This window comes from Aquarana catesbeiana, linkage group LG02, assembly GCF_042186555.1.
Source record: "Aquarana catesbeiana isolate 2022-GZ linkage group LG02, ASM4218655v1, whole genome shotgun sequence".
NCBI classification, from domain to species: domain Eukaryota; kingdom Metazoa; phylum Chordata; class Amphibia; order Anura; family Ranidae; genus Aquarana; species Aquarana catesbeiana.
Window position 1 is genome coordinate 700,227,041 of NC_133325.1, and position 19,559 is coordinate 700,246,599.

The 19,559-nt window shown below is 40.6% G+C and overlaps 1 protein-coding gene across 1 annotated transcript in view; it reads left to right on the forward strand.

Annotated features, from left to right (window-relative positions):
• Positions 1 to 11,802: 11,802 nt before the first annotated feature.
• The window catches only part of ITGAE (integrin subunit alpha E), a gene marked incomplete in the record, with an annotated part of 127,303 nt that continues 119,546 nt past the window's right edge, over positions 11,803 to 19,559 (forward strand). Inside the window, 1 exon segment of the mRNA XM_073616887.1 lies at positions 11,803 to 12,027. Within this exon segment, the coding sequence (XP_073472988.1) occupies positions 11,940 to 12,027 (88 nt within the window).

The following is a 19,559-nucleotide window of genomic DNA, read 5'->3' on the forward strand; positions in this document are numbered from 1 at the left end:
TGGAGTGAGAGGAGAGGCACTTTACAGGCGCTATATTTAGCGCTATAGCGCTTGTAAAGCGCTTCAGTGTGAAAGGGGTCTTAAGGTTACCCTGTTAGGGGAGAAATATGGGACAGCCTTTCCTGACTTCCTTGGAATTAGGCTAATGGCTTAGCTGCCATTTTGACCTTCAGGACAATAAAATGGAAGGGTTACTGAACCTCAGCCCTCTGTTATTCCCCATAACACATGAGTTTGGTTCTGTAGTCACAGGCAGAGAGCACAGGAAGTTATCAACTCAAGATTTTTTGCAAGATCAACAGGTATGTTTTTAAAGTGGTATAAAATTAGATGTCCAGTTTAATTCTATCTAAACTTAAACCTACTCCCATCCCCATTGTAAGCCCTATACTAACTAGCTTGTAAAGGAAAGATGTCTATACTTATCTATTCTCAGGGAGCTCCGGTCTGGTCATATGATTGGCTCCCAGCTTCAGTGGAGAGGAGGGACAGCTGACAAGGAATGCCCCATGGTAAACCTATGACTGGCGTCACCGCATAGGCATTGTAGCCATTGTTGTCAATCTCTTCTCTTCCCTGAAGCCAGCCACTGGAGAGATCTTTCCTCTACAGGCTAGTTAGAATATGGCTTAGAATGGGGGTGGGAGCAGGTTTAATCTTAGATAGGATTTAACTGGACTTTCACTTTAAACCCCAGACCAAAAATGTAATGTATTGCAGCAGGTTACCAATCATTAGATGCGGTGGCTGCATTCATTTTCTATTTCCCCTGGTGATCTGTCCAGTAATACACTTCCTGTATTAGAGTGCCTACACTCTGAATAGAAGAGCAACAGAGGCATCTTTGGACAGCAGCATTGTCAGTCGGTGGAGGGTAGAGTTAGATGTACTAGCAGATTTAGGTACACTAACAAATTGAAGCCAAACTCCAGATAATACTGCAGTTACACAAACAGTTACAGCAATAGTTTTTTTTTTTATTTTGGGATAATGGTTTTACATGAATTTACATGAATAAATAAAAGCCGATCTTTGTAAGCACCCCTGTCCCACCACTATAATTGCTACATTTGCAAGAGAGCTTGTTCTGTTGAAAAACAACAGACTTACTGACAGGTTCGACAGCTGAAAATGAAAGAAAGAAAGCCTAAAAAGAAAACTAATGCAGCCACCACATCTGAGATTTGAAAGGCTGCAATATAATACATGATTGCTTTTGGGTTTAATACCACTTTAACCTCCCTGGCGGTATGATTATTTTGGATTTTAGGTGCTGAAAGCGGTACAATTATTTTGCATGGAAATTTGGCGTTTTATATTGTAGGTCTGTAATTCTTAACAATAACACACTTAAATCTGTCCAAACAAGAGTCTAGTAGATATCCTGGGTATGATAAAGTTTGAAACACAAAAACATAAATTATAATATAATAAAAATAAATAAATAATTTAAAAAAATAAAAATAAATAGTAATAAAATTAATTTCCACACGATTCACTATCGCTCAATTCTGCAAGTGTTCTAATTTACTATCGGTGTTTTCTAGCTGGTCTAAAGCCATTTTTGACGTAAAGGGACACTTTTTGGTTGCTATGGACAATCTCCAGTTTCCAGGCAGAAAGAACAGTATATGCAATTTAAAACTGCATGCAGGGCATGGGCCAAAGCACTGGGGACAAAGGGGATGTGAAATCATTTCATACAGTACTGGAATCTGTAAGATTCCAGTACTGTATGTGTTATGATTTTACACTTTTTTTGAATTTGCCGCCAGGCTCCGCCCCCGTGCGTCGCGCCGCTCGCAGGGAACGGAGCCTGGCACGGAGAGGCTTCGGAGGAGGACGGAGCCCGCAGACACAGCGGGGGACATCGCAGGATCCCGGGGACAAGGTAAGTAAGGAGGCACCAGGATCCTGTGATGTAATCCCGAGTGTGGCTCGGGGTTACCGCTAATGGTCCTGAATTTTAACCCAGAGCCACACTCGGGAAAACCGCCAGGGAGGCTACCAAAACGTTTTTATTGTTGAGAATATATATACACACATGCAGCACAAAAAATTATAATGGTAAAGGGCTCATTGGTAAGGTGAGAAAGCCTCAGTTAATGAGAACTATACTTCCTAGTTTTCTTGCCTAGGCTGAACTGACAGATATTTTTTTGAAAGTACACAAAGCACAGGTACAATCATTCAGCAGTTAAAGAGGTTACTGTACTCACATATTATGCTATACTTAGAGATGCAGTATAGGCCACTGGTCACAATTGTTTATAGACACTATAATTATAGGTGCACTACAGGGACATGCAGTCAAGGGAGGCAGGTGAGGCAGAGCCATGAACATAAAAAACAAATAACAAATAACACAAAAAAAAATGAGTTTCGAGGGTCATAGCTCGGTGATCTGGGGTCACAGAGGGGGTAGGTAGCCGAAGTCCTACCCCACCACTGGTCAAAATTTGTGGCTCCTGCCACCTATGGTTCCGGAGATACGGGGCTCCTTGCGCAGCCTGTCAAAAGCTACACACAGAGCTGCCAGTTTAAGTACAAGCTGGCACACTCTGTTTGCAGCAGACTGAGAGGATGAGCTCACAGTGCCTCTGACTTCTTGTCAGAAGCACTGAGCTCAATGGACAGCTTGGAGCCTTGGACCAATGGTAAAGCACCATTGGTCCAAGCTGTCCAATAAAAATGCTGCAGTGGAGACTCTCATCTTACTGCATTGTCATAGAAGGGGGCATGGGTCAAAAAGACAGATGCTCCCTTCCAGCCCAGCCCTCTTATCTACAAGTAAAAAAACATGGGTTTATGGGTATAAGATTTACCCATAATCCTATGTTTTACTCACACAGTTAAGAGGGAGAATGAAAATCTGCTGCCTGCTGAAAAGGTACTGTTTTAATCAAGCTAAATCATATATTATTATGCTATATGTTATAATTTATTATTTATCTTTTTACTGGGAAATTACTTGTTGGAAGTTATAGCTTCAAACTTCGGTAATGTGTCCGTTAAGCCACCAGCTTGAGTACAGTTTTTGAAAATATAGTAAGTTACCTTAAAAATAATATATAATAAATCTTTGCATATTACTTACTTAAGGTAATGAACCCCTTGCCACCCAGGCCAATTCTGCCAAATTGCAGTACTTAAAAATCTCCACAGGCGAGGCTTTAAAATTTTTTACAGGTTACATTTTTAGGGTTACAGAGGAGGTCTAGTGCTAGAATTGATGCTCTTGCTCTAACGTTCGTGGCGTATGTAACCTGTGTGTATCTGGCTCTGATACTAGCCAGTGCCTCACCAGCCACTGACCTCACCGCACATCCCTGGTGCACTATAGGTCACTGGTCACCAATGTTAATGGAGACTTTTGTTAGAGATGCAGTATAGGCCACCAGTCAAACAGTGTTTATGAAGACTATAATCTAAGGTGCAATAAAGGCCAAGGTCACTAGTCACCAGTGTTAATGCGGACTATTATAAAAAGTGCAGTATAAGCCAATAGTCACCAGTGCTTATGGAGACAATAATTAGAGGTGCAATATAGGCTACTGTTGACCAGCATCTATGGAGACTAAAATTGGGGATGCAGTATATTCCACTGGCCATCACTGTTTGTGGAAACTATATTTAAAGCGCGGTATAGGCCACAAGTCACCAGTGTTTATGGGAATTATAATTAAAGGTGCAGTATAGGTCACTGTTAACCAATGTTTATGGAGACTATAACTCAAGGTGTAGTATGGTCCACTGATCACCAATGTTTATCAGGACTATAATTTGATGCAAAATAGGTCAATGGTCACCAGTGTTTATGGAGACAATAATCAGAGGTGCAGAACAGGCCAATGGCTACCAGTGTTTACGGAGATGCACATGTAGGGTCCCACTCAAATTCTATACCAGAGCCAAAGCTTTTCCGATAGCTGAATGGGCTGGCCAGGAACTGGTGGCTAGAACACTGGTGGATTCGGGCTTCCTAACAACCAGGAGCCATGAGCAGAAAGCTGTCATGTTTAGTAATACCATAGCATAACCTTTAGTAATAACATTGCTAAATGATTCCCTTTCTGCTGCTCTTAGTTCCAGCCATCCACCAAGCCTCACAAACAAGCAAAATTTTAATCAAACTGGCAGCTCATCTATAATGGAGACTATAACTGGAGGTGCAGTATAGGCCATTGGTCACTATTGTTTAGAGAGACTATAATTAGAGGGGCAGAAGTGGTCAAAATTGTTTACAGAGGCTATATTTAGGCCTTGTTCACATGGGACGCACACAAGTGTATGCCCATGGTGGAGGGCCATGTTTACCTGCACATGGATATACAGGTACCCAGTGCACCCCTGTGCAGTCAGTCTCATTGCTGTCAGTTGGGACGCAGTGGCCGCACGGACACAGCTTGTCTCCTAAAACTCTGCTGTGTTGCAGATCTCTTTCTGTCTCTGGCCCTGACACTTCCAGTGTGCTGTGGTCTCCTGCTGTGCTGTTTCCTGCAGCCTACATACTGTAATGAAGTTGAAGTTGTTAGCAGAAACCACAGGGAAAGTGCCATCATAAACAACTGTCACCAGAACGGGTGTCCTCATTGGATGATTTACCTTCACTTCTTGGTCTGATGATGGCAACTCTAAAATTTTGAATTTCGAATCAAGGCAGGAAAAATAGAGAGTGAACCACCCCAGCGGAGACACAGACAACAGTAAAAGCTTGACAAAAGATCTAACCTTCCCCATTCTATTTAAAACAAACAAAAAAGGTTATACGTTACAATCCACTTAGGTATTTTCAGTGAGAAGAAATATTTAACATTGGATTCATAATTAAGGACAATTATGCAAAAATGCTCAGTCTTTCCATTATGCCTGCTAAAATAAAAAAAGCACAGGTGTGTAATGCTCATAGAAACAGTTAAGTTGCAGTTAATGGAAACCTCAGAGCTTCAGAGCGGTCTGCCACATAGACAGGAAGGAAGCAGAGCACAGATGATAAGAGCTTAGGAGAAAAGCCACAGAATGCAAGACAGCCTAGATAGACAAATACAGAACAATGGCAGTGTCTCACTACTGCAGAGCCATCATCTCCCAATTCACAAACACTGTTATGAAATCCTCTGCCTGTGTCTGGTGCAGTGTCTATGCGTGACAGAAGGGGAGCACTCATCATCAGAACAAGTTGAGAAATTTGACCAATAAGGTCAGGGTTTCGGTTTAGTTTGAAATAGTTGTGTATGTAAATTCTGAGGACACTGCAAGTCCTAGTATTTCTAGAATGTCATCATCAATGACTCACTTTTCAGAAAGGAACCCAAAAGTATGGGAACTGCGTGTGCACATCAGGTTTCTTGACCATTAATTGACCATGTGTTTGTTCTCCCACCAGTAGTTGGATCCTGCTAGTCATGATGGAAAAACAGTGCAGAACAAGGCATAATAAGCAATAAATGAGGGGAAAGCTTAGCTGTAGGAAGATTACTGACGATTAGTCTTTTGCCTTTGTCTTACCTTTTATTCTTTAAAGGGTTACCAAACCCTCGTGTTTTTTATTTTAAAAATAACGAACATGTCATACTTACCGCCACTGTGCAGTTCGTTTTGCACAGAGTGGCCCCAATCCTCCTCTTTGGTGGTCCCCCGACGGCGCTAGTAGCTCCTCCCCGCATCGGTAAACCACCTAGGAGAAGCGCTCTCTTTGGGGGTACCCGTGCGGGTGCGCTCCCGAGTCCAGCTTTTGCGTCCATAGAAACCGAAAACCGGACTCGGCCCACCCCTCTGTGCCCCTCATTGGATTTGATTGACAGCAGCCGGAGCCAATGGCTGCACTGCTATCAATCTATCCAATCAAGAGCCGAGACCCCAGCCAGAGAGGGTGTGTGCGTCTCCGTCTTGGAAACGAACAGGCTCAGGTGAGTAAAACGGGGGGCTGGGGGGCTGTTCAGTGACAGAAGCTTTTTCACCTTAATGAAAAGGATGCATTAAGGTGAAAAAACACGAGGGTTTACAACCCCTTTAACCCCCCTGGCGGTATTCCCGAGTCTGGCTCGGGGTGGATTTTCAATACCAAAAGCGGTATCCCCGAACCAGACTCGGGATTGCATCGCAAGATCCTTGTAGAGGTTACTTACCTTTTCCCCTGGATCCTGCGAAGTCTCCCCGCTGTGATCTGCGAGCCGCCGTGTCTCGCTCGAATTCACAGTGCCGAGCTCCATTCGAGTTCAGTTCGGTGCCAAATTCAAAAAGTAAAACACACAGTATAGATACAGTATACTTACAGATTACAGTACTGTATCAAATAATTTCACACCCCCTTTGTCCCTAGTGGTCTGTCCAGTGTCCTGCATGCAGTTTTATATTGTAAATACTGTTCTTTCTGCCTGGAAACTGGAGATTGTCCATAGCAACCAAAACTGTCCCTTTACATCAAAAGTGGTTTTAGACCAGCTAGAAAACAGCGATAATAAATTAGAATCACTTGCAGAATTGAGCGATAGTGATTAGTGGGGAAATCCGTCATCAAACACTAAAAAGTAACGAAAATTCTGCAACTGAGCAAATTTCAGTGTTTTTGATTTGATTACATTATTGAATAATTTTTATTATTATTATATTATTATTTGTTATAATTATTTATAGTTATTTATTATATTATAATTTTTTATTTTGTTTTTCAAACTTTATCATACTCAATGTCTACTAGACTCTTGTTTGGACAGATTTAAGTGAATTATTCCTGAGAATTACAGGCCTATAATATAAAACGCCAAATTTCTGTGCAAAATAATTGTACCACTTTCAGCATCAAAAATCGGAAATAATCATACTGCCAGGGAGGTTAGGTAGGTGATACCTTTGAATTACAATATGTAAAAGAGATGCTGGCACAAAAGACATAGGGGTTGATTTACTAAAGCTGGAGTGTGCAAAATCTGGTGTAGTCATGCATGGTAGCTAATCAGCATCTAACTTCCTGAACTTATATAGATTCATCTTACCACAGTTGTTCTTCAGAAAATGTTCACTTATTAAGCGAAGATGTAATAAACATACAAATAGGCTACTGCAAATGATCACAAATAAAATCTCCAAACAATAGCAGTCACTATCTTAGTTGAAATGGATTTCAACAGAAACAGTGCAATAATTTTATGCTCAAATCACAGAACATAGCAAGTGCAAAATTAGAGTACCTAGCTCCCTGGTGCCAAACATGCTGCCCACTGGCTCTCTACATGTGGTCCCTGGGCTATTGGGCACCAGTCATATTGCAGTGTGGCAGCAGAGTGCCGTGTGCTGGAACACGCCACTGAAAGAGAGAGACTGCACTGTGAATGCTGTTATCTCCGCCCACAGTAAGGTTCTGGCCTGGAGAGACAGAATGGCGCAGGAGCATGTGATGTGACGCTTTGCAAGTATGCATCTTACATACCTTCCCAATTTTTCTGGAGCAACCATATATTGAAATGTAATTACTGCAAAGAAAATGTTGTTTTGATATACTATTAATTGTACACCCTTACTTTATAGAATGTGATACCCAATTGACTTAAATATACCTCTGAACAAGGACCCTTTTAAGGTCTGAAACATGTAAGGTGTCCACGCCTGGAATGTACAGTGGTTAGCCCCACCAACATTGTACCTTTGTGCAACCACCATCTATCATCCGTGACGTGCATGTTGGGTACCTTACTGAGTGTTTTTATTTCCTGTCATTTGCATACACTTTTTATGTGATTATTCATGCTTGTTATATATTTTTCAATAAAATATTTTGTACTTTTTTACCTACCTGGTCTGTCCCTTGTCAAATCTGTGAGGGGTTTTGGTATGTGCCCTAGGGCACTACTAGTTCTATTTCTCTGACAATACGGATTGGACAAGACCCGGTATATACACACACCAATTCCTCCAAACCCATTTTTCATAAGTAATAAGGATGTAGAATTCATATAGCAGTGGTGGTGATACTCTCTCAGAATAGCAACAGTTTCTTAAATGGCTCCGTAAGTGTAATGGTTAATCCTATAATGAATAGAACAGCCGTAGAAAAGGAAATCAGAACCATGTTGAGTCATCCACTTCTGCCATGGAAATGTTATACGTACATGTCATCCAAGCTGCATTCCGGGAGGGCTCAATAGAGATTTTTTATATTGTTGAGAATGTAAGATTATCAAGAAATTGAAACCAGCACAATAAGGTGAAATAGCCAATCTCTAGATGCTGTAATGCTGTTATCCAAGAAATCTGAATATTCCAAGTACAGAGAAAGACTCTATGTGGATTAGAACCCATGTTTTGTCAGAAAAAAGAATGTCCACATATGCACTTTAACAGGGACCACTGAGACAACATGTAAATAGTTAGTGCAGCATCATCCAGTCTCTAGATGTATTTAACCTGTCATTGGTAATACACAGATGGCACATGCAGACTTCTACAGGGACCACCTAGACCTTATGTGCATGACATAGTTGTCAGCCCATGTAGATAGGAGCCTATTGAGCAGGTGACCAAAGCAAAGGCACATACATAATAGTCCACTCACTCAAGAAATTCATATAGTAATTCATACCAGGTGTAAAAACAAAAGTCCATCCATCATAAAGGAGCATGGAAAGCACCTCTAGTATTTTCCTTTTTTTTTTTTTGGTGGTGCACTTATGCAGCAAACCATTTTTTTGTTAGGAAATGTCTTTTTTTTTTATTCCAGTAATTATTAATATTTTGTTTGTTTTTTTTTTTTTCATGTGTTCGTAGGTACGCTTCCTGAATACCCGTGCCTGGTGCTTGCTGGCCCTTTTATTCCACTTTGTTTCTCCCTTCTATGAGTCCTTGGGGTTGAGCTTGTAATGCCTCTTTTTAGCCTTCTGGGGGGAGCAATAAGTGGGCTTCTGTGTGTTTGTCTGTCGTTGAGCTGTGCGCGCTTATGTGTCATGACGGTTTTATGTGTTGTGACTTTTTTGCATCATGATACTCTTGACATGCGGACATGATGATGTCACGCTACCGATGTGCCTTTGGTGGGATTTTCTCGTTTGGAAGAGTTAGGAAAGACATTGGAATATCCTGTTTAGCAGGAAAAAAGGGGTCTGGAGCCATGTTTGGTGCTTCCTGCCCCTTTGGACACCATCTTTGACACCAGGTCCAGTATTTATGAATGTGGTACAGCATTCTGGGGTAAGCAGTTTCTGAGGCAGTTGGGTCAACAACAAAACCGGTCAGATGTCGGTCTTTCTCCCATTGGATCCAGAGGTGATGCTATCCATAATCCTTTATGATGGATGGACATTTGCTTTTACACCTGTATGAAGCCTTTACTATTTGAATTTCTGCTTGAGCAAGTGGACTATTATATATGTGCCTCTACTTTGGTCACCTGCTCAATGGGCTCCTAACTACTTGGGGTGACATCTAAGCCATGCACATTAGGACTTGGTGGTCCATGTAAAAGTCTGCATGTAACATCAGCGTATTACCAATGACAGTTTAAATCCACCTGGAGACTGGATGATGATACACCATATATTTAGGCCAGGCATATAAGCCACGCATCTAAGCCATGTATATAAGGTCTCAGTGGTCCCTGTGGAAGTCTGCATGTGGACATCCGTGTAATAACAACGACAGGTTAAACCCACTTGGAAACTGGATGATGATGCTGCTGATGTAATAAAATATGTTTTTTTAAACAGTTAGCTGCTAAATGGTCCCCATACACTAGACGAGACAAACATTGTCCAAAAATATGTCATTTGGACTGTTTGTTTGATTTTTTTCCAGTTAATGGACACAAATAGAAAATCAGTTTGGACTTTTCAGAGCCAAAAAATTTAAGGAACAGGTTGGAAAACTTCTGCCAAACGAAAGATATATTGAAAGGTTAATGTGTTTGTCGCCCATTAAAAATTGAACTGTTCGCACTGCGCATATGTGACAAAACAGATGAGAAACTGATTCATTTATGTCCATTGAACAATTTATCATTCGAAATTTGGCCATTACATGATGGTACTATCATATATTCATGGATGAGTGTTCGTTATTTGAAAATTAGTTTGTACAATTTTTTGTATAATGTATGGCTAGCATAACAGTCATACTGTATATAATTTTTTGTTTTTCTTCTTTTTTCATAAACATACTGTATATATGAACTTGCTTGGAAGCCCTATGAATGTAGATATTTTTACAATAGTAGTATCTTGAGGTTTTCTGCTATGGGCTCTGGATTTGTTACCATTTTTCAGTTAATCTTGTAAAGTGTAGGGATTTAAAGTAGTAATATAGGCAAAACATTTTATTTCACTTTAGATAGAGTAAGGAAGGGTTGTAACCCCTGTCAGTTTATTTTTTGCCATCTGTGTCCCATTGGGGAGATTTCTCTTCACTTCCAGTCCCATAGCCAAAACAGGAAATGAGTGGAAATCCCTGCAAACTAAGGTACTTCCTTGGGAACCCCCAGGTCACCAGAATTATTGTCCCCATTTGAAGATTTCCCCTCTATAACTTTTTTTTGGGGTTAAACCAAAATTTGGAATTTCCTTTTACTTTCACTTTCAATGATAATGGTAAACAGGACAAATAGAGAGTTAATCTCCCTAGCAGGGCACAGACAGCAAGGTGTTCTAACCCCATTCCACTCTATCCAAAACTAAAAAAAAGCTTTGCCTTTAGTTTTACTTTAGGGTCTGTTCACGCATTTGGTGGCTGTTCTTGAATGACTATATATATATAGACGTAGGCTCTTTACCACCAGATCATCTGTGAACAATCACAGCTGATCACAGCGTGTAACCAGGAAGTGCCAGTAAACGGCTTTCCTTGGTTCATGTTGACAGGAGAGCCAATCAGCGGCTCTCCTGTCAGAGGGGGGATCTGCGCTGATAATCAGCGCATTGATTATAAGCTCAGCCCCCATCAGAGGTGCCCACCACATCTGCCAATCACTGGCCTTCAGCTGCCAGTCAGTGCCCACCAAAGTGCCAGTCAGTGCCCACCAAAATGCCAATCAGTGCCCATCAAAGTGCCAATCAGTGCCCATAAGTAACACCTGTCAGTGCCCTTCACAGATACCAATTAGTGCCCATCAGTAATGACTGTCAGTACCTCCTCATCAGTGCTGCCCATCAGTGCTGCCTGTCAGTGCCCATCATTGCCGCCTATTAGTGCCCATCAGTGCCGCCTATTAGTGCCCATCAGTGCCGCCTATCAGTGCCCATCAGTGCCACCTATCAGTGCCCATCAGTGCCGCCTGTCAATGCCCATCAATCCTACATTTTAGTGCCTCCTCATCAGTGCCACCTTATCAGTGCCAACTCATCAGTGCCCATCAGTGTCGCCTCATCAGTGTCCATCATGACAGTCTCATTAGTGCCTGCCAAAGAAGAAGAAAACAAAATTTTATAACAGAAACAAAGAAAAACTTTTTTTTTTTCAAAAATGTCTGTCTTTTTTAGTTTGTTTAGCAAAACTTTTGTTTGTGTACAGTGTTGCATGACCACGCAATTGTCATTCAAAGTGTGACAGCGCTGAAAGCTGAAAATTGTCCTTGGCAGGAGGTGGGGGAGGGGGGGGAGTGCCCGGTATTACAGTGGTTAAGTTGCAATATGGAAATCTGTGACAAAATATCAAATTTTAATGGCAGCAAAGGTAACATAATCTTTAGGAAATAAAAATTGAAGCTTTTAGGTAACAAAATCACTGCATCCTGTAGCTTTACTAAGATAACTTTTTATTTTAATTTACTTTTAAATCGGCCCTTTTTTTTATCAGAAAACCCAGTTCCTCTAATCTAGTAGTGAAAGAGTGGTTACTGTAGAATACAGCAGACACGGACACGCCACAAGCCTCAGAAAACTGCATTGCAAAGTAGTTTCCCACCCCTGACTCTTCTTCTCTGAAGAGAGTCTCTGAATGCTACACACAGTACAACGATGATGGATCTACAATGGAACTATTGGTCTGGGCCCACTGGAACCATCTGGACTGGATCACAAACAGGATGCTTCATTTTTTTACTGCGTAAGATATTTTATAATATATCAGTCTTTATATAACCGATGCAATAATTAGAGAAAAACTTAGAATGTAACTTTGAAATGGTAATTTTTTTTTCAGTATGTTTGTAAAGGTTATTGTCACATACTTTGTGTTACCCAAAGCATTTTTAATTTGTTGCTTTGTAGATATTTGTTCCAAAATGCTATTAACAGCTGTAGCTAATGATCGATAGGTGTTCAAAGTCGCTCATAACAGCAAACAAAATTTGAATAGCAGCCAAATAAATGCCCTGTGATACACATGCAAAACAGGTTATGAATACTTATATACAAAATGCATTACTTTGTTGTCTTGGATCGCATTTTAATGGGAAAGAACATAACATCTGGTATTTACAGTGACAGCTATTTTAATGCAGTTAGTAATACATTTAAAGATTCATGAGCCTAATAACTACTATAATATCTTGCACTACATATTTAAAATATTAGCAAAAGTACAGTACTGGAACTGTAAACCCACATACAACTTTTAAATTGATAAATCGTAGCTTGTATTGCCATGTACTATGTTCAGATTATAAAAATAGGAAGATTTGTCATGTTACCTTAAGGTTTGTAAAGAATAAACACCCAGTTAAGAGTAAACTATAGGAAGTTCGATCACTGATTTGTTTCTAAGGGTGTACATTCTCTTATTCTAATATCAGCTTCACTGCCTAATAAGTCATTTACCCAAAATAAATATATAGAAGTTTTCAGACTTCACTGGATGAAGGCTAGTTCCAGGTCAGAGACCTTTCAAGTAGTAAAGCTAAGCTCTACACCGCAGGTCCATAGTTTTCATCCCACTTATTTCAGGCCTCACAAGTTCACTTTAAATCCACTGTAATCATTCATTTGAAAGTTTTTGGTCAGTTTGTTGGTGTCAGCTTTGTATCCGATAACTATAATATTTTTCACATAGGTGGTACAATTTATTATCATGAATGTTACAGAACAGTTACCCAGAACAGCAATCTATTATTTCACTGTAATGACTGCTCTAAACTAATTAACACAGTGGGGTTGATTTACTAAAGGCAAATAGACTGTGCACTTTGCAAGTGCAGTTGCTCCAGAGCTTAGTAAATGAGGAAAAGTTCTGCTGACTTGCATCATCCAATCATGTGCAGGCAAGGATGCTGTTTTTTAAATTTTTTTTGCATGTGATTGGGTGTTCTTTATAAAGTGAAGCTTTACCTCATTTATTAAGCTCTGGAGCAACTGAAAGTGCCTTTAGTAAATCAACCCCCTAGTTCACTGTTTGCTATGGATAACTGCACATCCCTCATTCATCTCATAAAATAATGACACATTAATTAAATCGTTTTTATGTAATATCAGCTGTGCTATGCCTACACTGTAGAATGCCATGGTTATAATTCCAGGAGTTGTATCCATAGCGTGATTTAGATATTATTTTATCATTGTACAATGAGAATTTCTTTTCATATGGAATCATCACACTTCATTGGACCATGATACAATGAATATTATGTTCAGGCTCAGCTTGCTGAGGTGCCCACATTACTGTACTAATGGCATATACAGTTGCCCAATCTCACAAAACAGGACAGAGTTCAAAGCCTGGTTGAAAACTTCATTGTGTTCATTTCGTCTCACATGGCTTTCTCGAAGTAATACATTGATACATACCATGTTGTGAAACCCAGAAGAATAACTGAGTCAAAGCGGTAGTAAACCTTGTAAAAAAAAAATCCCCTGCAAGGCAATGTCATAATGTGCTAGTATGCATCACATACTAGCAAATTATGAGAGAATTAGCTTAAGCCCTTCCAGTGGCACGCTGTCACTGCTGACAGGTCTCTCATCTTCACCCGGTCTTCTTTCTGATATCGCCAACTGCAAAATATATCTCCAAAACAATGCACATTTAGGAGATATACATTTTACCTACAGGTTAGCTTTATTATATGCTTACCTGTAGATACAAATGTCATAAACAAGTTTACTACCACTGCAAGCATAAGATGATAATGAGTATGTGATAAGTATGAGGTGAGGTGATATGGGGCGCTCCGCAGTGCTCAAATTTGTCGCGAACGCCCCATATGTTCAGTTAGTTTGCAAGCAATCAAACTCCCGATGTTCAAGTCGAATGTACGTTCGACTCGAACATTGAAACCATCCCTAATACAAATATAGGAATGATTACATATTTTGTACCAAAAAAAGTAGGCCTCATTACCACCACAATTCCTTATATGAGATCAGAAGAAGCATTCCATCATCCCAAAAAATTGGGGCTTCCCAACTTAAAGTATAACTAAAGGCAAAACTTTTTTTTTTAATTTTGTATAGAGTGGAGAGGGATTAGAACGCCTGTCAGTTTTATTGTTGTCTGTGTCCCCGTTAACCACTTCAGCCCCAGAAGGTTTTACTGCCTTCCTGACCAGAGCACTTTTTACAATTTGGCACTGCGCTGTTTTAACTGGTAATTGCGCGGCCATGCAATGCTGTACCCAAACGAAATTTGCGTCCTTTTCTTCCCACAAACAGAGCTTTCTTTTGGTGGTATTTGATCACCTCCGCAGTTTTTATAAATGAAAAAAGACTGAAAATTTTGAAAAAATAAAAAATATATTTTCTACTTTTTGTTATTAAAAAAATACAATAAACTCAATTTTAGTCATACATTTAGGCCAAAATGTATTCAGCCACATGTCTTGGGTAAAAAAAAATCCCATAAGCGTATATTTATTGGTTTACGCAAAAGTTATAGCGTCTACAAACTAGGGTACATTTTCTGGAATTTACGCAGCTTTTAGTTTATGACTGCCTATCTCATTTCTTGAGGTGCTAAAATGTCAGGGCAGTACAAACCCCCCCCAAATGACCCCATTTTGGAAAGTAGACACCCCAAGGAAATTGCTGAGAGGCATGTTGAGCACATTGAATTTTTTATTTTTTTGTCATAAGTGATTGAAAAATGACAAAAAAAAAATGTACACAAAGTTGTCACTGAAATGATATATTGCTCAAACATGCCATGGGCTTATGTGAAATGACACACCATATTACATTCTGCTGCTTCTCCTGAGTATGGGGATACCACATGTGTGAGACTTTTTGGCAGTCTAGCCGCGTACAGGACCCCGAAAACCAATCATCGTCTTCAGGCTTTTTAAGGCTTTTTTATTTTTGATTTCACTCCTCACTGCCTATCACAGTTTCGGACAGTACACACACCCCCAAATGACCCTATTTTGGAAAGCAGACACCCCAAGCTATTTGCTGACAGGTATAGTGAGTATTTTGCAGACCTCGCTTTTTGTCACAAAGTTTTGAAAATTGAAAAATTGAAAAAAAAACAAAACAATTTTTCCTTTTCTTTCTTCATTTTCAAAAGCAAATGAGAGCTGCAAAATACTCACCATGCCTCTCAGCAAATACCTTGGGGTAATGGGGGTCTGTATGAGGCTAGGTTCCCAAAAAGTCCCACACATGTGGTATTCCCATACTCAGGAGAAGCAGCAAAATGTATTTTGGGGTGTAAATTAACATATTCCCATGGCATGTTTGAGCAATATATCATTTAGTGACAACTTTGTGACAGAAAAAAAAAAAGTATTGTCATTTTCCCGAAACTTGTGGCAAAATATAAAATATTCAATGGACTCAACATGCCTCTCAGCAAATAGCTTGGGGTGTCTACTTTCCAAAATGGGGTCATTTGGGAGGGGTTTGACCTGTCCTGGTATTTTATGCACAACATTAGAAGCTTATGTCACACATCACCCACTCTTCTAACCACTTGAAGACAAAGCACTTTCTGACACTTTTTGTTTACATGAAAAAACACTTTTCTTTTGCTAGAAAATTACTTTGAACCCCCAAACATTATATATTTTTTAAAAACAAAGGCCCTACAGATTAAAATGATGGGTGTTGCAATTTTTTTTCACAAAGTATTTGCGCAGCGATTTTTCAAACGCAATTGTTTTGGGAAAAAAAAAACACTTTTTTGAATTTTATTGCACTAAAACACACTATATTGCCCAAATGTTTGGTAAAATATAAAAGATGATCTTATGCCGAGTACGTAACGGGTGACCCTGCCCCCCTCTGACGTCACGGGGAATGCCACAGGGAAGTCCCCGTCAAGTCCCCGTGCATCAGAGGGGGGCGGGGTCACCGGGTGGCCCCGCTCTCCGTTATTTAAGAACCGTCAGAAGACGAGAAGCGTCACACAGTGGGAGCCTCCCATCATGGATGCGGAGCGGCCCGAGAAGAAGAAGGGAAGAAGACGCAGTGGAAGAAGATGCCGGACGAGAACACCAGAGGAAGAACCAGAAGAAGAAGATGGAGGAAGAAACCGAAGGAAGATAGAAGAAATAAGTTAGGAGAAAGAAGATGGAGAAAAGAAGACTTTAAATAAAGGAATTGTCAAAAACTGTCTCTTGTCATTTTTAACAGTTTTGACAGTTTTTTTGTGAAATGGTAGGCCCTTACCATTTGTGGGGATGAGGCCCTTGTCCCCATCAACATGGGGACAAGGTGCTTTGGGGGGCTACCCCAAAGCACCCTCCCATTGTTGAGGGCATGTGGCCTGGTACGGTTCAGGAGGGGCGGGCCGCTCTCTCGTCCCCCCCTCTTTTTCTGCGGCCTGCCATGTTGCGTGCTCGGATAAGGGTCTGGTATGGATTTTTGAGGGGGACCCCCACGCCATTTTTTTTTTAAATTTTGGCCGGGATCCCCCTTAATATCCATACCAGACCTGAAGGGCCTGGTATGGAATTTAGGGGACCCCCACGCCATTTTTTTAAAAATCCCATGCCGTTTTTATCAATGTACTTTTATGTGTATTGTAGGACCGTCAATTCATTAATAGCCGTAAGTAGTTTTAAATGACTTTTTTTCCTTTGAAATGTCATTTTGCTGTCACACTGTTTTAAACACGGGAAACATGCGCCCCTTTACAGGCATACTATAGACACCCCCCAGGTACGAAATTTAAAGGAATATTACACTTTTATTGTTTCACTTTAAGCATTATTAAAATCACTGCTCCCGAAAAAACGGCCGTTTTTAAAACTTTTTTATGCATTGATCCATGTCCCCTGGGGCAGGACCCAGGTCCCCAAACACTTTTTATGACAATACCATGCATACAAGCTTTTAAAATTAGCACTTTTGATTTCTCCCATAGACTTTTAAAGGGTGTTCAGCGGCTTTCGAATTTGCCGCGAACACCCCAAATTGTTCGCTGTTCGGCGAACTGGCAAACAGCCGATGATCGAGTCGAACATGAGTTTGACTCGAACTTGAAGCTCATCCCTACTTGGCATTACCCACGCTTCTCATATTTTTATAAATGATGCATTCATTTCGTTTGATGATCTGAAGGCAAGGTGAGGAGTGACGAATAAGTTTTATTTTAAATATCTTATACCACGTCATGCCATCCGGGCACAATTCACTGGTCTGATCTAGGAGCTCACTGAATCACCTCTGGAGGTGCTTATGTCATACCCGGACATTGAAAAACTAATCACAACTATCTATTCACGCCTGCAAACTGCAGGGGTCAAACTTTTCAGATTGCTCAGCGAAAATGGGTAAAGGAAATACCTGGGTTGTCAGAGGAGGGGTGGGAGGAGGCCTCGGAGGTTTGCTTCCTTGATCTTATTGTATCCAATGACCAATATGTACAGTTCTAATTTATCCATCAGTTGCATTATACTCCTGCCAGGCTGGCCCGTATGGGCTATGTTTCCGCTGCTTCCAGCTTCAGGTATGGCTTCATTAAAGCCGGATACATGCATATGTTTTGGTCATGTCCGGCCTTGTACACCTTCTGGAGGGACTTATTCTCTTTTTTTGAAACATCTTACATATACAGGTACCCTGCACCCCAGAGGTTGGACTGTTGGGTGTGTTGAATGAATTCCTACACAGGACCCATATTCGAACTTTTGTCCGTATAGTACCGTTTTGTGCTAGAAAATTAATCTTGATGCAATGGAAGACTGCAACTGCTCCAGATGTTCAAATGTTGTACCTTATGCTAAATAAGGCTATACCCATCTTTAAACTTATCTACAAGGGAAGGGCCTGTCCCAAAAGGTTTACTAAGATTTGGCAATCTTGGCTTGATATAGCTGATTCCTACTGAAATAATACTCCACTATCACAAAATAGTTGGCTTTTGTCTCCCCCTGTTAGATCTCTGGTGACTGCAGGCGGCTGAGAGCCCTATGGTTGGCTAGGTTTTTATATAGCATGGTAGGAGGTGTAGGGGGAGGTGAGGCTGGAATGGTTTTGTTTTCCACTGGTTGAGACTGAGCGTATGTGTGTAGAAGTGTGTGTGTGTAAGAATGTAGTGTGAATTGCTTGTATTTCCACTGCTTATTGCACTATGACCTACAGTAGCTGGGCCCTACATGGCCCAAATATATCAACCTGCCATACCTACTGAGTAAGTTTTTTCCTCTGTTGAGGACTTGGGAATTACAATTTTAGTAATTACTAGTTGGCCCCGTTGGGCTATTGTTTTTTGTAAAAAGAGATTTATCCACGGATGTACCCGTTTATATGTACCTGTTAATTATTTTCTACCAAAGTCAATAAAATAAATATGTTAAACCCGCAGGCATCATTCTGGTATAACCACTCAAAGTCCAGCAACATACCAGTACATTGCTGGTCCTTGTTGGGTATATATTGTAATGTTCTTTTTTTTATGCAGCCTGTGGGTTGAACGAAAAAAGAGATTGATCCGAGGGTATGTCCACCATTAGAATACTGCCCTGCATCCACCCACTTCTAATGATGTGCATACACCGTTTTTTTTTTAACTGTGGTGGTGAAATTACCTCCTACAGTGCTGGAGTCGCTGATTTATGTATCGTGAGAGCAAACGCTGTTGCTGTCAAGATGGATAAATCAGTGCTGCAGCTGAATGGCGTACCTGAAAATAAAATAGTGGTTAACGATAAAACACAGTAAACAGTAAAGTATAAAAGAATTACATACCTGAAAAGCAAACATGATAAAACATAGTAACAATAAAACATTGCAGTTAAAAAATACAGTAAAACAGAGCATAACAATAGAGAGAGAAAAATAGAGAGATATTTGTAACTGTAACGGATCAGTTCCAGGTTTGGGTCTCTAAAAATGCGATGACATCTTTGGAGACCCTGTAAAAGTGTGTCCTAGTCTGTGCAGTGCTGTACCCCACGCTAATACTCCACTAGTGTGTGGTAGCATTCAAAACATTCTCCGATGCAGAGACCAGGTTGGTCAGGACAGGAGGGACAACAATAGCGGTTATCACGCCTCAATCTGCTCTTGCTACAGACACAATATCTTCTTTGGGGTGATCGATTGGTAGGGGTACCAGGGAGGACATACAGAAAATGCCTCCCTTGCAGCCGGCTCACTGCATTTACATTGAGAAGTTGGGCCACAGCACCGTCTGGAAACAAAAGGGCTGTGATGATCTCTTCCTGGAATTTAAGGAAGGATCCAGTTTGTCCTGAAGCTTTG